This window comes from Choloepus didactylus, chromosome 9, assembly GCF_015220235.1.
Source record: "Choloepus didactylus isolate mChoDid1 chromosome 9, mChoDid1.pri, whole genome shotgun sequence".
Taxonomy (NCBI): Eukaryota; Metazoa; Chordata; class Mammalia; order Pilosa; family Megalonychidae; genus Choloepus; species Choloepus didactylus.
In genome coordinates this window covers 68,414,983-68,430,620 of record NC_051315.1, presented here as the reverse complement: position 1 = coordinate 68,430,620, position 15,638 = coordinate 68,414,983, and the positions used below count along the sequence as shown (strand labels likewise).

The window sequence follows — 15,638 nt, the reverse complement described above, 5'->3', positions numbered from 1 at the left end:
AAACACCAGGGTCTTTCTAAGGCTTCTAAACCTCCTTTTCTTAGAGGTCGTCAACATATATTTTTTAATGTCATCACTTTTATGAAAAAGAGAAGGCGGGAGAGGGGAAGAGAAGGGAGGAAGAAAGGAGTAAAATGTGCATGCTTAATAAGGTTACAGAATTGAAGAAAATGAGAAATGGCAAGAAAAGTACAAAAGTGAAAACACTGGAAATGAGTCACAAGGGTCTTCACAAGGGTCTTTTGAAATACTCCAAAGTGAAGACACACTTATACAAATGTATGAGTCTTTATTTTAATTTATTCACATTGCTATACTGTATTTACCTTTGTCTTGCCACAGGTATTCCTGGACCCCCAGAAACATTGCAGATATTTGATGTCTCCCGTGATGGCATGACACTTACTTGGTATCCACCAGAAGATGACGGTGGCTCCCAAGTGACTGGATATATTGTGGAGCGCAAGGAAGTGAGAGCAGATCGGTGGGTCCGGGTAAACAAAGTACCAGTGACGATGACACGATACCGCTCCACTGGCCTTATTGAAGGCCTAGAATATGAACATCGCATCACAGCCATTAATGCAAGAGGGACTGGTAAACCAAGTCGGCCTTCGAAACCCGTTGTGGCCATGGATCCAATTGGTAAATAAGTTTAGTTTAAGTCAGGCTGAGGTATAATTTATATACAATTTTGAAAAATATTTACTGTTGTGTAACCATATTTCTATCACCCCGAAAAGTTCCTTTGCATCCCTTTGTTGTCATTCACCTTCCTCCATCCCAGTTCCTAGCAACCACTGGTAAATAAGTTTTTATATTCAAGTCTATCTCTTCTTTAAAATGGGAATAATATGTGCCTTATATCACAGTTAAATTTTCAAAACATTTACATTTCTGAAAGCATTTTAAAAACTGATAAATGAAAGATAGTAGTAGTGATCACAAATAAAGCACATCTAAGGCAAAGGAAAAAGCAAGCACTTTTAATATTTTTAACTGATAAAATGAATGAAATTTTCACAAAATAAAAAATATTTTAATGCTAACATTCCATGTTTCAACAATTCACTGAATTTTTTATTAGGTGGCACAGTTGATTATCAATTTGCAGCAATTTCAACAAATATATTGTCTTATTCCCAGCTCCTCCAGGAAGACCACAAAACCCAAGAGTTACAGATACAACTAGAACATCAGTCTCCCTGGCTTGGAGTGTTCCAGAAGATGAAGGAGGATCTAAAGTCACAGGCTACTTGATTGAAATGCAAAAAGTAGATCAATATGAATGGACCAAATGTAATACCACCCCTACCAAGATTCGGGAGTATACTCTAACACATCTACCTCAGGGCGCTGAGTATAGATTCCGCGTCCTAGCTTGTAATGCTGGTGGACCTGGGGAGCCCGCTGAGGTGCCAGGAACAGTCAAAGTCACAGAAATGCTTGGTATGATCATTTGCTTTCTGCTATAATTGCCTTAAGATTTGTTTCCAACCTCCCTCCTCCCTAAAAAAAAAATTCTAAATGTAATCCTACATTTTTCCCCAGAATATCCTGATTATGAACTGGATGAAAGATACCAGGAAGGTATCTTTGTAAGACAAGGTGGAGTCATCAGACTTACCATCCCAATCAAAGGAAAACCATTCCCAATATGTAAATGGACCAAGGAAGGCCAAGATATTAGTAGGCGTGCCATGATTGCAACTTCTGAAACACACACTGAGCTTGTGATCAAAGAAGCAGACAGGGATGATTCTGGCACTTATGACCTGGTTCTAGAAAACAAATGTGGCAAGAAGACTGTTTACATCAAAGTCAAGGTGATCGGAAATCCCAACACCCCAGAAGGGCCACTTGAATATGATGACATACAGGCTCGCTCTGTAAGGGTCAGCTGGAGACCACCTGCTGATGATGGTGGTGCCGACATTCTAGGCTACATCCTTGAGAGACGAGAAGTGCCTAAAGCCGCCTGGTATACCATTGATTCCAGAGTTCGTGGTACATCTCTGGTGGTAAAAGGCCTCAAAGAAAATGTGGAATATCATTTTCGTGTTTCAGCAGAAAACCAGTTTGGCATAAGCAAACCCTTGAAATCTGAGGACCCAGTCATACCAAAAACACCACTAAGTAAGTGCTTTTTCAACCAAAAAATGTCAAATTCTTTCAGTTACTCTTTTGTTCTGAAATGAAAGGCAACAATTTATAAGATTTGGGACTGTACTCTAACATATGCATTTTCCATTTGATATTCACAGATCCTCCAGAGCCTCCAAGCAATCCTCCAGAAGTGCTTGATGTGACCAAGAGTTCTGTTAGCCTGTCTTGGTCCCGGCCCAAAGATGATGGTGGTTCTCGTGTGACAGGCTACTACATTGAACGCAAGGAGACATCAACTGACAAGTGGGTCAGGCACAACAAGACTCAGATAACCACTACAATGTACACTGTCACTGGGCTTGTTCCTGATGCTGAATACCAGTTCCGCATCATTGCACAGAATGATGTGGGCCTAAGCGAGACTAGCCCTGCCTCTGAACCAGTTGTTTGCAAAGATCCATTTGGTAAGAAAAGAGTCTCTCAAGGGGTTAAAGTCAAAGAGGCAAGCTATCTTTGGTCTTTTTGTTCCAGCAGTAAAGTTGATTCCCTTTTTCAAATGTTTTAAAATATTTCAGATAAACCAAGCCAACCTGGAGAACTTGAGATTCTTTCAATATCCAAAGACAGTGTCACTCTACAGTGGGAGAAACCTGAATGTGATGGTGGCAAAGAAATCCTTGGATACTGGGTTGAATACAGACAATCTGGAGATAGTGCCTGGAAGAAGAGCAATAAGGACCGTATTAAAGACAAGCAATTCACAGTGGGAGGCTTGCTGGAAGCTACTGAATATGAATTCAGGGTTTTTGCTGAGAATGAAACTGGGCTTAGTAGACCTCGAAGAACTGCCACGTCTATAAAGACAAAACTAACAAGTAAGTCACCTTTACTTCTCTGCTCATGATTTATAACATATCGATGCTTATTCTTCCTCTACACTACGGTGGCTATCTCCAGAAAGCTTTACTGAAGAGCAAGTGTTTGGGAAGAAAAGCAATCACGTACTTTGGCATATGCACACACAAGGAACAGTTGATAAGTTCTATATGAAGCCATTCCAAGCATATAACCTCAGCAGATGTTAGATGCAATGAATGGAGAATATTCTTGGAGCAATTTCTCCCTCTGATGCAATTAGTTTTACAAAACAGCTTTTGCTTCCCTCCTAACAAGAGATGATGAGTTAACAAATCACTGAGCCTAAATAAGGGCAAGGTCTACATTATTTTTCCCAAAACCCTTTACATTGTTGATGCCCTACCGATCATAAAGAGAACAGTCACTCTACAGAAAGATGTGATGATGTGCTCGATGAATCCCTATTTTCCATGAGACCCTGGGAAAATCACAGTGAGGGGTTTTTAAGAATTAGATTCACATGTCAATCATGTATCTAAAAAGCATTAGTCAATAGGATAAATTCATTGCTGATACCTAAGGAAAGAGAATTACAGATTCAGTAGTAATAACAATGCATTTAATATTATCTGTTATGTCTTTCAGCTGGAGAGGCACCAGGAGTGCGCAAAGAAATGAAGGATGTTACCACCAAATTGGGTGAAGCTGCTCAACTCTCATGCCAGATTATTGGAAGGCCTCTTCCTGACATTAAATGGTACCGATTTGGTAAGGAGCTCGTACAAAGCCGGAAATACAAAATGTCTTCAGATGGACGCACACATACTCTGACAGTAATGACAGAGGAACAAGAAGACGAAGGTGTCTATACCTGTGTAGCTACCAATGAGGTTGGAGAAGTAGAAACCAGCAGTAAGCTTCTCCTGCAAGCAACACCACAGTTCCATCCTGGTTACCCACTGAAAGAGAAATATTATGGTGCTGTGGGTTCAACACTTCGACTTCATGTCATGTATATTGGTCGTCCAGTACCTGCTATCACTTGGTTCCATGGCCAAAAACTTTTACAAAACTCAGAAAACATTACAATTGAAAACACTGAGCACTATACTCATCTTGTCATGAAGAATGTCCAACATAAGACCCATGCTGGGAAATACAAAGTTCAGCTCAGCAATGCTTTTGGAACAGTTGATGCCATCCTTAATGTGGAAATACAAGGTATTTGCTTTTTCATTTTTCAGTGCTCTTTACTTTTAAAGAGAAAAAAAAATCTCAGGAAACACACCATGGGAACCATTACAATTTTATTTTTCCCCAACAGATAAACCAGACAAACCTACAGGACCAATTGTGATTGAAGCCCTATTGAAGAACTCTGTGGTGATCAGCTGGAAACCACCTGAAGATGACGGAGGCTCCTGGATCACCAATTATGTGGTGGAGAAATGTGAGGCCAAGGAAGGCGCTGAATGGCAGCTGGTCTCTTCAGCCATCTCAGTGACAACCTGTAGAATTGTGAACCTCACAGAAAATGCTGGCTATTATTTCCGGGTGTCAGCTCAGAACACCTTCGGCATCAGTGACCCACTAGAAGTCTCATCAGTTGTGATCATTAAGAGTCCATTTCGTGAGTGCAACCTGATTTCTGTTATTTTACATGGCAAAATCCTGTCTTTGCCTGAAACTCTTTTTAACAGAAAAAGTCTAAGTACTTTTTCTCTCCCTTTAATTGAATTTTTACATATCTAAGAGGGATGAAAAATATTTCCTATCTCCATTTTTTTTAAAAAGGAACTTTGGTTTTTTGCCAAGTTTCTTAGTATAAAATAACCAATACTGTTTTTATGGAATAGCCATTTTTTAGTATAACTTTGGGGTCATAATATTCTATTTTTAAACAATAAGCTTTTAAATAAAGTTGCCTGTTTCACCTCATGTCTCAAATCTTTTTCTTTCTTTCTTTCTTTTTTTAAATAGAAAAGCCAAGTGCTCCTGGCAAACCAACTATTACTGCTCTCACAAAAGATTCTTGTGTTGTGGCTTGGAAGCCACCTCCCAGTGATGGAGGTGCAAAGATTAGAAATTACTACCTTGAGAAGCGTGAGAAGAAGCAGAATAAATGGATTGCTGTGACAACAGAAGAAATTCGAGAAACAGTCTTTTCAGTGCAAAACCTTATTGAAGGTCTTGAATATGAGTTCCGTGTGAAATGTGAAAACCTAGGTGGGGAAAGTGAATGGAGTGAAATATCAGAACCTGTCACTCCTAAATCTGATGTCCCTATTCAGGCACCACACTTTAAAGAGGAACTGAGAAATCTAAATGTCAGATATCAGAGTAATGCTACTTTGGTCTGCAAAGTGACTGGTCATCCGAAACCTGTTGTGAAATGGTACAGACAAGGAAAAGAAATCATTGCAGATGGATTAAAGTACAGGATTCAAGAATTTAAGGGTGGCTACCACCAGCTCATTATTGCAAGTGTAACAGATGATGATGCTACAGTTTATCAAGTCAGAGCTACCAACCAAGGGGGATCTGTATCTGGCACTGCCTCCCTTGAAGTGGAAGGTAAAAACTAATCAGTAAACATAAGTTTGATACTAAAGTACATATTACTAATTTAGGAGTGGGAGGAAGGGGATGCACTTAAACAGATGTTTTTGGTGTTGCTAAACTGTATTATTTCTTCTTTTATTCCAATACAGTTCCAGCTAAGATACACTTGCCTAAAACTCTGGAAGGCATGGGAGCAGTTCACGCTCTCCGAGGTGAGGTAATCAGCATCAAGATCCCTTTCAGTGGCAAACCAGATCCTGTGATCACCTGGCAGAAAGGACAAGATCTCATTGACAATAATGGCCATTACCAAGTTATTGTCACAAGATCCTTCACATCGCTTGTTTTCCCCAACGGAGTGGAGAGAAAAGATGCCGGTTTCTATGTAGTCTGTGCTAAAAACAGATTTGGAATTGATCAGAAGACAGTTGAACTGGATGTGGCTGATGTTCCTGATCCACCCAGAGGAGTCAAAGTGAGTGACGTCTCAAGAGATTCTGTTAACTTAACGTGGACCGAGCCAGCATCTGACGGCGGCAGCAAAATCACCAACTACATTGTTGAAAAATGTGCAACTACTGCAGAGAGATGGGTCCGTGTAGGACAGGCTCGGGAAACACGTTATACTGTGATCAACTTATTTGGGAAAACAAGTTACCAATTCCGTGTGATAGCTGAAAATAAATTTGGCCTGAGCAAGCCTTCCGAGCCTTCAGAACCGACCATAACCAAAGAAGATAAGACCAGAGCCATGAACTATGATGAAGAGGTAGATGAAACCAGGGAAGTTTCCATGACTAAAGCATCTCACTCTTCAACCAAGGAACTATATGAAAAATATATGATTGCTGAGGATCTTGGGCGAGGACAGTTTGGAATTGTCCACCGCTGTGTTGAAACATCCTCAAAGAAGACATACATGGCCAAATTTGTTAAAGTCAAAGGGACTGATCAGGTTTTGGTAAAGAAGGAAATTTCCATTCTAAACATTGCTAGACACAGAAACATCTTATATCTCCATGAATCATTTGAAAGTATGGAAGAATTAGTTATGATCTTTGAGTTCATATCAGGACTTGACATATTTGAACGCATTAACACAAGTGCTTTTGAACTTAATGAAAGAGAAATTGTAAGTTATATTCGCCAGGTCTGTGAAGCACTTGAGTTCTTACATAGTCATAATATTGGACACTTTGACATTAGACCAGATAATATCATTTACCAAACAAGAAGAAGCTCCACCATTAAAATCATAGAATTTGGTCAAGCCCGTCAGCTGAAGCCAGGGGACAATTTTAGACTTCTGTTCACTGCCCCTGAATACTGTGCACCTGAAATCCACCACCATGATGTTGTCAGCACAGCCACAGACATGTGGTCACTTGGGACGCTGGTATATGTGCTGTTGAGTGGTACCAACCCATTCCTTGCTGAAACTAACCAACAGATGATTGAGAATATCATGAATGCTGAATATGTTTTTGATGAAGAAGCATTCAAAGAGATTAGCCTTGAAGCCATGGATTTTGTTGACCGGCTGTTAGTGAAAGAGAGAAAATCACGCATGACAGCATCTCAAGCACTTCACCATCCGTGGCTGAGGCAGAAGACAGAAAGTGTCAGTACAAAAGTTATCAGAACATTAAAACACCGACGTTACTACCATACCCTAATCAAGAAAGATCTGAATATGGTTGTGTCAGCAGCCCGGATCTCCTGTGGTGGAGCAATTCGATCTCAGAAGGGAGTGACCGTTGCTAAAGTTAAAGTTGCCTCCATTGAAATTGGCCCAATTTCTGGGCAGATAATGCATGCAGTTGGAGAGGAAGGAGGATATGTCAAATACATATGCAGAATTGAAAATTATGATCAGTCTACCCAAGTGACCTGGTACTTTGGTGTCAGACAGCTAGAGAACAGTGAGAAATATGAAATCACCTATGTAGATGGACTGGCCACCATGTATGTCAAAGATATTACCAAATTTGATGATGGTACTTATAGATGCAAGGTAGTCAACGACTATGGTGAAGATAGTTCTTATGCAGAGCTCTTTGTTAAAGGTGTGAGAGAAGTTTATGACTATTACTGCTATAGAACCATGAAGAAAATTAAGCGCAGAACAGATACAATGAGACTCTTGGAAAGGCCACCAGAATTTACTTTGCCTCTCTATAACAAGACAGCTTATGTGGGTGAAAATGTCCGATTCGGAGTAACCATAACTGTCCATCCAGAACCTCGCGTAACATGGTATAAAGCAGGTCAGAAAATCAAACCAGGTGAAGATGACAGGAAGTACACTTTTGAATCTGATAAGGGTCTTTATCAATTAACAATCAACAGTGTAACTACAGATGATGCTGCTGAATATACTGTTGTGGCAAAGAACAAATATGGTGAAGACAGCTGTAAAGCAAAGTTGACCGTAACCCCACATCCACCTCCAACAGACACAACCTTAAGACCTATGTTCAAACGGTTACTAGCAAATGCAGAATGCCAAGAAGGCCAAAGTGTCTGCTTTGAAATTAGAGTGTCTGGCATCCCCCCCACCAACACTAAAATGGGAGAAAGATGGTCAGCCACTGTCCTTCGGGCCGAACATTGAAATTATCCATGAAGGTTTGGATTATTATGCTTTACACATCAGGGATACTCTGCCTGAAGACACAGGTTATTACAGAGTGACAGCCACAAACACAGCTGGATCCACCAGCTGCCAGGCATACCTACAAGTGGAACGCTTGAGGTACGTCAAGCAGGAATTCAAGAGTAAAGAGGAGCATGAACGACATGTACAAAAACAAATTGACAAGACACTAAGAATGGCTGAAATTCTTTCTGGAACTGAAACTGTGCCACTGACACAGGTAGCCCAAGAGGCTCTAAGAGAAGCTGCCATCCTTTACAAACCAGCTGTTAGCACCAAGACTGTAAAAGGGGAATTTCAACTTCAGACAGAAGAAAAGAAGGAGGAGAGAAAACTCCGTATGCCTTATGAAGTACCAGAGCCACGCAAGTACAAACGGACTACCATAGAAGAAGACCAACGCATTAAGCAATTCGTGCCTATGTCTGACATGAAATGGTATAAAAAGATACGTGATCAATTTGAAATGCCTGGGAAAATTGATAGAGTTGTACAGAAGAGACCCAAACGCATCCGCCTTTCAAGATGGGAACAGTTCTATGTGATGCCTCTTCCACGCATAACAGATCAATACAGACCTAAATGGCGTATTCCCAAACTGTCCCAAGATGATCTTGAAATGGTTAGACCAGCCCGCAGGCGCACACCTTCTCCTGACTATGACTTTTATTACAGACCTAGAAGACGTTCTCTCGGTGATATCTCAGATGAAGATTTACTCCTTCCCATTGACGACTACTTAGCAATGAAAAGAACAGAGGAAGAGAGGCTGCGTCTTGAAGAAGAACTTGAATTAGGTTTTTCGGCTTCACCCCCAAGCCGAAGCCCTCCACGTTTTGAGCTTTCTAGTCTACGTTACTCTTCACCACAAGCTCATGTCAAGGTGGAGGAAGCAAGAAAAGACTTCAGATATTCTACCTATCACATCCCAAGTAAGGCTGAAATGAGTACAAGTTATGCAGAACTGCGGGAACGGCATGCCCGGGCATCATATAGACAGCCGAAACAACGGGAAAGAATCATGGCTGAAAGAGAGGATGAAGAATTGCTTCGTCCAGTTACTACTATCCAGCGTCTCTCAGAATACAAAAGTGAACTTGAACACATGTCAAAAGAAGAAAAGTCTAAAAAGAAATCAAGGCGACAGAGAGAAGTGACAGAAATAACAGAAATTGAGGAAGACTATGAAATCTCAAAACATGCTCAAAGAGAATCATCTTCATCTGATGTGTCTCGACTACTGAGACGAAGGCGCTCCCTGTCTCCAACTTATATTGAATTAATGAGGCCGGTGTCTGAATTGATCCGGACACGTCCACAACCTGCTGAGGAATCTGAAGACGACACAGAAAGAAGGTCCCCTACTCCAGAGAGGACTCGCCCACGTTCCCCCAGCCCTGTATCTAGTGAGAGATCGCTCTCAAGATTTGAGAGGTCTGCAAGATTTGATATCTTTTCCAGATACGAGTCCATGAAGGCTGCTTTAAAGACTCAGAAGACATCAGAAAGGAAGTATGAAGTTTTGAGTCAGCAGCCTTTTACGCTGGACCATGCCCCTCGAATTACATTGAGAATGCGCTCTCACAGGGTACCATGTGGCCAAAATACGTGTTTTATCTTAAATGTTCAGTCTAAGCCAACTGCCGAGGTTAAATGGTACCATAATGGTGTGGAACTCCAAGAGAGCAGTAAGATTCGCTACACCAACACAAGTGGGGTCCTGACTCTGGAAATTCTGGACTGCCATACTGATGACAGTGGAACATACCGTGCTGTGTGCACCAACTATAAAGGAGAAGCTTCTGACTATGCGACCTTGGACGTAACAGGAGGAGATTATACCACCTATGCTTCCCAGCGCAGGGATGAAGATGTCCCCAGATCTGTTTTCCCTGAGCTGACAAGAACAGAGGCATATGCAGTTTCATCGTTTAAGAAAACATCTGAGATGGAAGCTTCTTCTTCGGTCAGGGAAGTGAAATCACAGATGACAGAGACAAGGGAAAGTCTTTCATCATATGAACACTATGCTTCTGCAGAAATGAAAAGTGCTGCTTTAGAAGAAAAGTCACTGGAAGAAAAATCCACACACAGAAAGATTAAAACGACTTTGGCAGCAAGAATTCTAACAAAGCCACGGTCCATAACTGTTTATGAAGGCGAGCCTGCAAGATTTTCTTGTGATACAGATGGTGAGCCGGTACCAACCATTAAGTGGCTGCGCGGAGGACAAGTGATAAGTGCTTCTGCCCGCCACCAAGTGACCACAACGAAATACAAATCAACATTTGCAATCTCTTCAGTCCAGGCCCCTGATGAGGGCAACTACAGCGTGTTCATAGAAAACAGCGAAGGGAAACAAGAAGCACAGTTCTCTTTGACTATTCAAAAGGCCAGGGTTACTGAAAAGGTTGTTACATCACCACCAAGAGTCAAATCCCCAGAGCCCCGGGTGAAATCCCCAGAAGCAGTTAAGTCTCCAAAACAAGTGAAATCCCCTGAAACAGTGACTTCTCACCCAAAATCTACATCACCCACGGAGACAAAGCCTACACCAACAGAGAAAGTTCAGCAGCTACCTGTCGCTGCCCCACCAAAGATAACTCAGTCACTGACAGCACAAGCTTCTAAAGATATTGCAAAGCTAACCTGTGCAGTTGAAAGTAGTGTATTATGTGCAAAAGAGGTCAGCTGGTATAAAGATGGCAAGAAGCTGAAGGAAAATGGGCATTTCCAGTTTCATTATGCAGCAGATGGTACCTGTGAGCTCAAAATCCATAACCTCACTGAATCCGATTGTGGAGAATATACCTGTGAGATTTCTGGTGAAGGTGGAACTTCCAAATCTAACTTCCAGTTTATAGGCCAAGCCTTTAAGAGTATCCATGATCAGGTGTCAAGCATATCAGGAACTAAGAAATCAGCTCAGAAAGCTGCTGGGTCAACAGAAACCAAGAAAACAGAACCAAAAGCTCCTGAACCAGTTTTCTCAAAACCAGTCATTGTTACTGGACTGCAGGATACAACTGTTTCTTCAGACAGCATTGCTAAATTTGTAGTTAAAGCTACAGGAGAACCCTGGCCAACTGTCACCTGGACACAGGATGGAAAGGTAAACAGTTCTTAATGTCCCTTAATTTTATCTTCTAAGAAACTAACCCCTTCCCTCATCCCTGTCTCCCAAAGAAAGTTTAAAATTCAATGACTTTCAAATAATGTAATCACTTGCCTTCTGCAGGCTATTACACAAGGAGGTAAATACAAGCTCTCTGAAGACAAAGGAGAATTCCTCTTAGAAATACATAAGATTGATTCGTCTGACAGTGGGCTTTATACCTGTACAGTAACAAATTCAGCTGGATCTGAGTCCTCTAGCTGCAAATTAACAATAAAAGGTAAGTTGGCTTTTGTTCTTACCAACATTTTTCAGGAAAACCATATTAAGGAAACATTTTTTACACCTCTCCTTTCACACATTCATAAATATCAAAATAAAACTCTTCTCCTAATTCCAAAATAATATTTTTACATAAATGTAGACACACACATATTTGAAGTTAGCATCTTTTCTATTAGCATAAAAAGCATTTACATGCCTATTGTAGTGTTACGTAAAATTCCATAGAGCCGGCCCCTGCTCCCAGGAATGTCTCAGAATAAAGTCAAGTATATATACAAAATGGCACTGCTTCCCTAAACTTTCACTCTTTGTAATTTTTTTTGTCAATCAAAATCTCCTAACTCCACACATCTCCTAAATCCTTTGACTATTCTTTTCAAGACCTCTTTTTCCCCTTAAGTCAGAAGAATCATCTTCAAAACATGAATCTGAACTTTGTTTAGTTTTAGGAACCATTGCAATGATCTCAAAAGTCATGCATGACAATTTTCCAAGACTGGGAATGAGAAAGAATTAGATTTTACCATACTGCATACCAAAAGTCAACATTTTTTGTTTGTCTGTAAATTATTCACCTGCAGAATTTATGAAAGAGTCAGGGGTGGGGGCCTCTTTCTAATTAAGTTTGCCTTACAGAAGTTTCTTTTTTAGTAAAAGACTCTGAGGCACAGAAAGTATCTACACAAAAGACCTCTGAAATGGTATCTCAGAAGAAGACGGTTGTCCAAGAGGAAAGGTCCCCAAAAGCCCCAATTCCTGAAGAAAGGAAGATGTCAGAGGTGAAATCTCAAGAAAAGTCAGCCCTCAAGGAGGATGCTTCAAAGGTTCTGATTTCTGAACAAGTCAAGAAATCAGAAGCAACTGCTATGGAAAAATCCATTGTCCACGAGGAAATCACTAAAACATCACAGGCATCAGAAGAAATCAAAACTCATGCTGAAATTAAAGCATTTTCTACTCAAATGAGTATAACTGATGGTCAAAAAGTAACTTTAAAAGCTAACATTGCTGGTGCCTCTGATGTGAAATGGGTGCTGAATGGAAGAGAGCTTACTAACTCAGAAGAGTACAGATACGGTGTTTCAGGCAGTGATCAGACCCTCACCATCAAGCAAGCTAGTCGCAAAGATGAGGGAATCCTGACCTGCATAGGCAAAACTAGCCAAGGCATTGTCAAGTGTCAATTTGATATGACTCTGAGTAAAGAACTCTCAGATGCTCCAGCCTTCATCTCACAGCACAGATCTCAAAATGTTAACGAAGGACAGAATGTTCTCTTCTCTTGTGAAATTAGTGGTGAGCCCACCCCTGAAATCGAATGGTTTAAAAACAACCTGCCAGTAAGTATAATTACAAATATACTATTAAAGAAAATCTAAAATGCTATGTCCTGAAGATCTTAAAGAGACACCTTTTTTTCTTCTTTTTAGATTTCTGTTTCTTCAAATATCAGTGTAAGTCGCTCCAGAAATATATATTCTCTTGAAATACGAAATGCATCAGTAAGCGACAGTGGCAAGTACACAATTAAGGCCAAAAATTTTCATGGCCAGTGTTCAGCTACGGCTTCCTTAACTGTCCTTCGTAAGTATATATTTGCCATTTCATACAGGCTTTTGTGTGGGTTTTTTTTGCCTTTGTCTTCAGAGCACAGCAAACTCTCAAATGTGCTTAAATTAAATGTGCAAGAAGCAGAGGCAACCTGTGTGAATTCATCCTTTTGGTCAAAGTGTCTTTACAGCTAAACAGGGCTCCGGGTAAGTTAAATTTCAAAATAAAATGCTACCAACTGCCCTGTTACATGTGTTTTCAGAATGCATGACATATAAATCGTTTTCTATATGATTAATCATTTTTCTCCTGGGGAGTAGTAGCACCTGCATGTTATGTAATGACAGAAATATAAGGACTCATTTCTTGGAGACACTGAGCTAATTCTTGACAAATGTATGTATATACATATTTGCTTATGCCCCAACAGCAATTGTCTGGGTTATGGTTCTGTATGTGTTTAAGTTTCCATTTTTGTAAGTCAATGTCACGTGTCGCCAATTAACCAGATGTTATTGATGTTTACTGTGTATCTGCTATGCTCCACAGCTCTAGTTGAAGAACCTTCTAGAGAGGTAGTATTGAAGACAAGTGGTGACACAAGCTTGCAAGGAAGCTTCTCGTCTCAGTCAGTCCAAATGTCTGCCTCTAAGCAGGAGGCCTCCTTCAGCAGTTTCAGCAGCAGCAGTGCTAGCAGCATGACTGAAATGAAATTTGCAAGCATGTCTGCCCAAAGCATGTCCTCCATGCAAGAATCCTTTGTAGAAATGAGTTCCAGCAGTTTTATGGGAAAATCTAGTATGACGCAACTGGAAAGCTCAACTAGTAGAATGCTTAAAGCAGGCCTAAGAGGTGAGCAATAAAATTACTGATAGAGGTAGACAAGTCTAGTAGCATAATGTATTCTTTAGTCTATACAATTCAGTACAAAGAAAATCATTATTTTTTCTGTGATCCTAAAACATTTTTTTGTTTCTGTTCCATAAAGGAATTCCACCTAAAATTGAAGCTCTTCCCTCTGATATCAGCATTGATGAAGGCAAAGTTCTAACGGTAGCCTGTGCTTTTACGGGGGAGCCTACCCCTGAAATAACATGGTCCTGCGGTGGAAGAAAAATTCAAAATCAAGAACAACAAGGGAGATTCCACATTGAAAACACAGAGGACCTGACAACTCTGATCATCATGGACGTACAGAAACAAGATGGTGGAGTTTATACCCTAAGCTTAGGGAATGAATTTGGATTTGACTCTGCTGATGTGAATATAAACATTCGATCCATTTAAGAGGGCCCGTGCGCTCCTACTCTTACTCATTCTCACCTTTTCACCAATAATTCACATGGACTAATCTTTCTGATCTGTAAATATAAAAAAGTAGTTTTGTATCAACCTAAATAAGTCAAAGTTCAAAAATGTGCATTTCAATCTTTACATAATTGTTGATCCAAGAATATTATACATTTTCTAGTGACATGTACATACTGTATATAGCCGAATTAACGGTTATAAAGTTTTGTACCATTTATTTTATGACATTTTACAGTGTAACTTTTGAAACTAACCGTTGGTAGGAGAAAGTTTCTTATGAAACGAATACCCTGCTCAACACCTAATCAATCCTTGTGCCTCAACATAATGTTGATGTCTAAGTATGCCTCAATGGGTCGAGAAATTCCCCATTGAAGATGTCCTTTCCACCAAAAGATGATGCTGTGCACATTACCTGATATGTGCGCCAGTACCTATCAAATCAGAAATGTAAGGCATTGGTGATGTTTGCATTTACCCTCCTGTAAGCAAAACTTTAATGTCTTACATTGTCTCTGATGATGTCATACTCAAAATAATCATGACTTAAATATTACCAGAGCAATGTGTAACGGCCAACACTTTGCTCGCCCATTTTTACACTGTTTCTGACACTGAGAGTGCCTGGATAGCTTGGAAAAGTAACATCTCCTGGCCATCCCCTAAGGTAACCAAGTTATTCAAGTATTCCTATGCCAGAGCAGTGCCAACTCTTGGAGGTCCTGGGTGCAGCCAATGCTTTTGTGTGGTAGTTCTAAATTTAAATTACACCTGAAAAACTGGGGCAACTAAGCAATGAACCACAGCTAAAAACAAATAACAAGAACAAAAACAAAATAAAGCTGTCGTCAAATTTAAAAACAACTTATTACTATGTACTGCCCAAAATGTCAATTTGATGTAGTTCTTTTCATGCAGGAATAAATTCAATTGTTAGTTCTAATTGTTGGATCTCCTCGAGATAGTAACAACAAAATAAAGCAAGCTATCTGCACCTCAAAATGTATGCTTGGTGGTTTTCTGTGAAATCCTGGTAGAGGATTGGGAGAGTGGGTATGCACTTTCACATATCACAGAAATTATCATAAGATAAAGGAACTCAAGTCAAAATAGCCCATGTTAATAAGTTCTTTTAAGCAAATATTTAAATTGTGTTCAATGTATTCAACAATTAACAAAAAAGCCTAGATATGG

The 15,638-nt window shown here is 40.2% G+C and overlaps 1 protein-coding gene across 1 annotated transcript in view; it reads left to right on the top strand.

The window, feature by feature from the left end:
* Window positions 1–15,434, top strand: part of TTN (titin) — a 272,725-nt gene extending 257,291 nt beyond the window's left edge. The window contains 15 exon segments of the mRNA XM_037850412.1: window positions 343–645; window positions 1,147–1,449; window positions 1,552–2,136; window positions 2,265–2,570; window positions 2,682–2,981; window positions 3,610–4,185; window positions 4,289–4,594; window positions 4,945–5,538; window positions 5,676–8,077; window positions 8,079–11,294; window positions 11,421–11,577; window positions 12,234–12,922; window positions 13,013–13,166; window positions 13,683–13,985; window positions 14,122–15,434. Of these exon segments, the coding sequence (XP_037706340.1) occupies window positions 343–645; window positions 1,147–1,449; window positions 1,552–2,136; window positions 2,265–2,570; window positions 2,682–2,981; window positions 3,610–4,185; window positions 4,289–4,594; window positions 4,945–5,538; window positions 5,676–8,077; window positions 8,079–11,294; window positions 11,421–11,577; window positions 12,234–12,922; window positions 13,013–13,166; window positions 13,683–13,985; window positions 14,122–14,420 (10,493 nt within the window). The 3' untranslated portion in view covers window positions 14,421–15,434.
* Window positions 15,435–15,638: the final 204 nt, after the last annotated feature.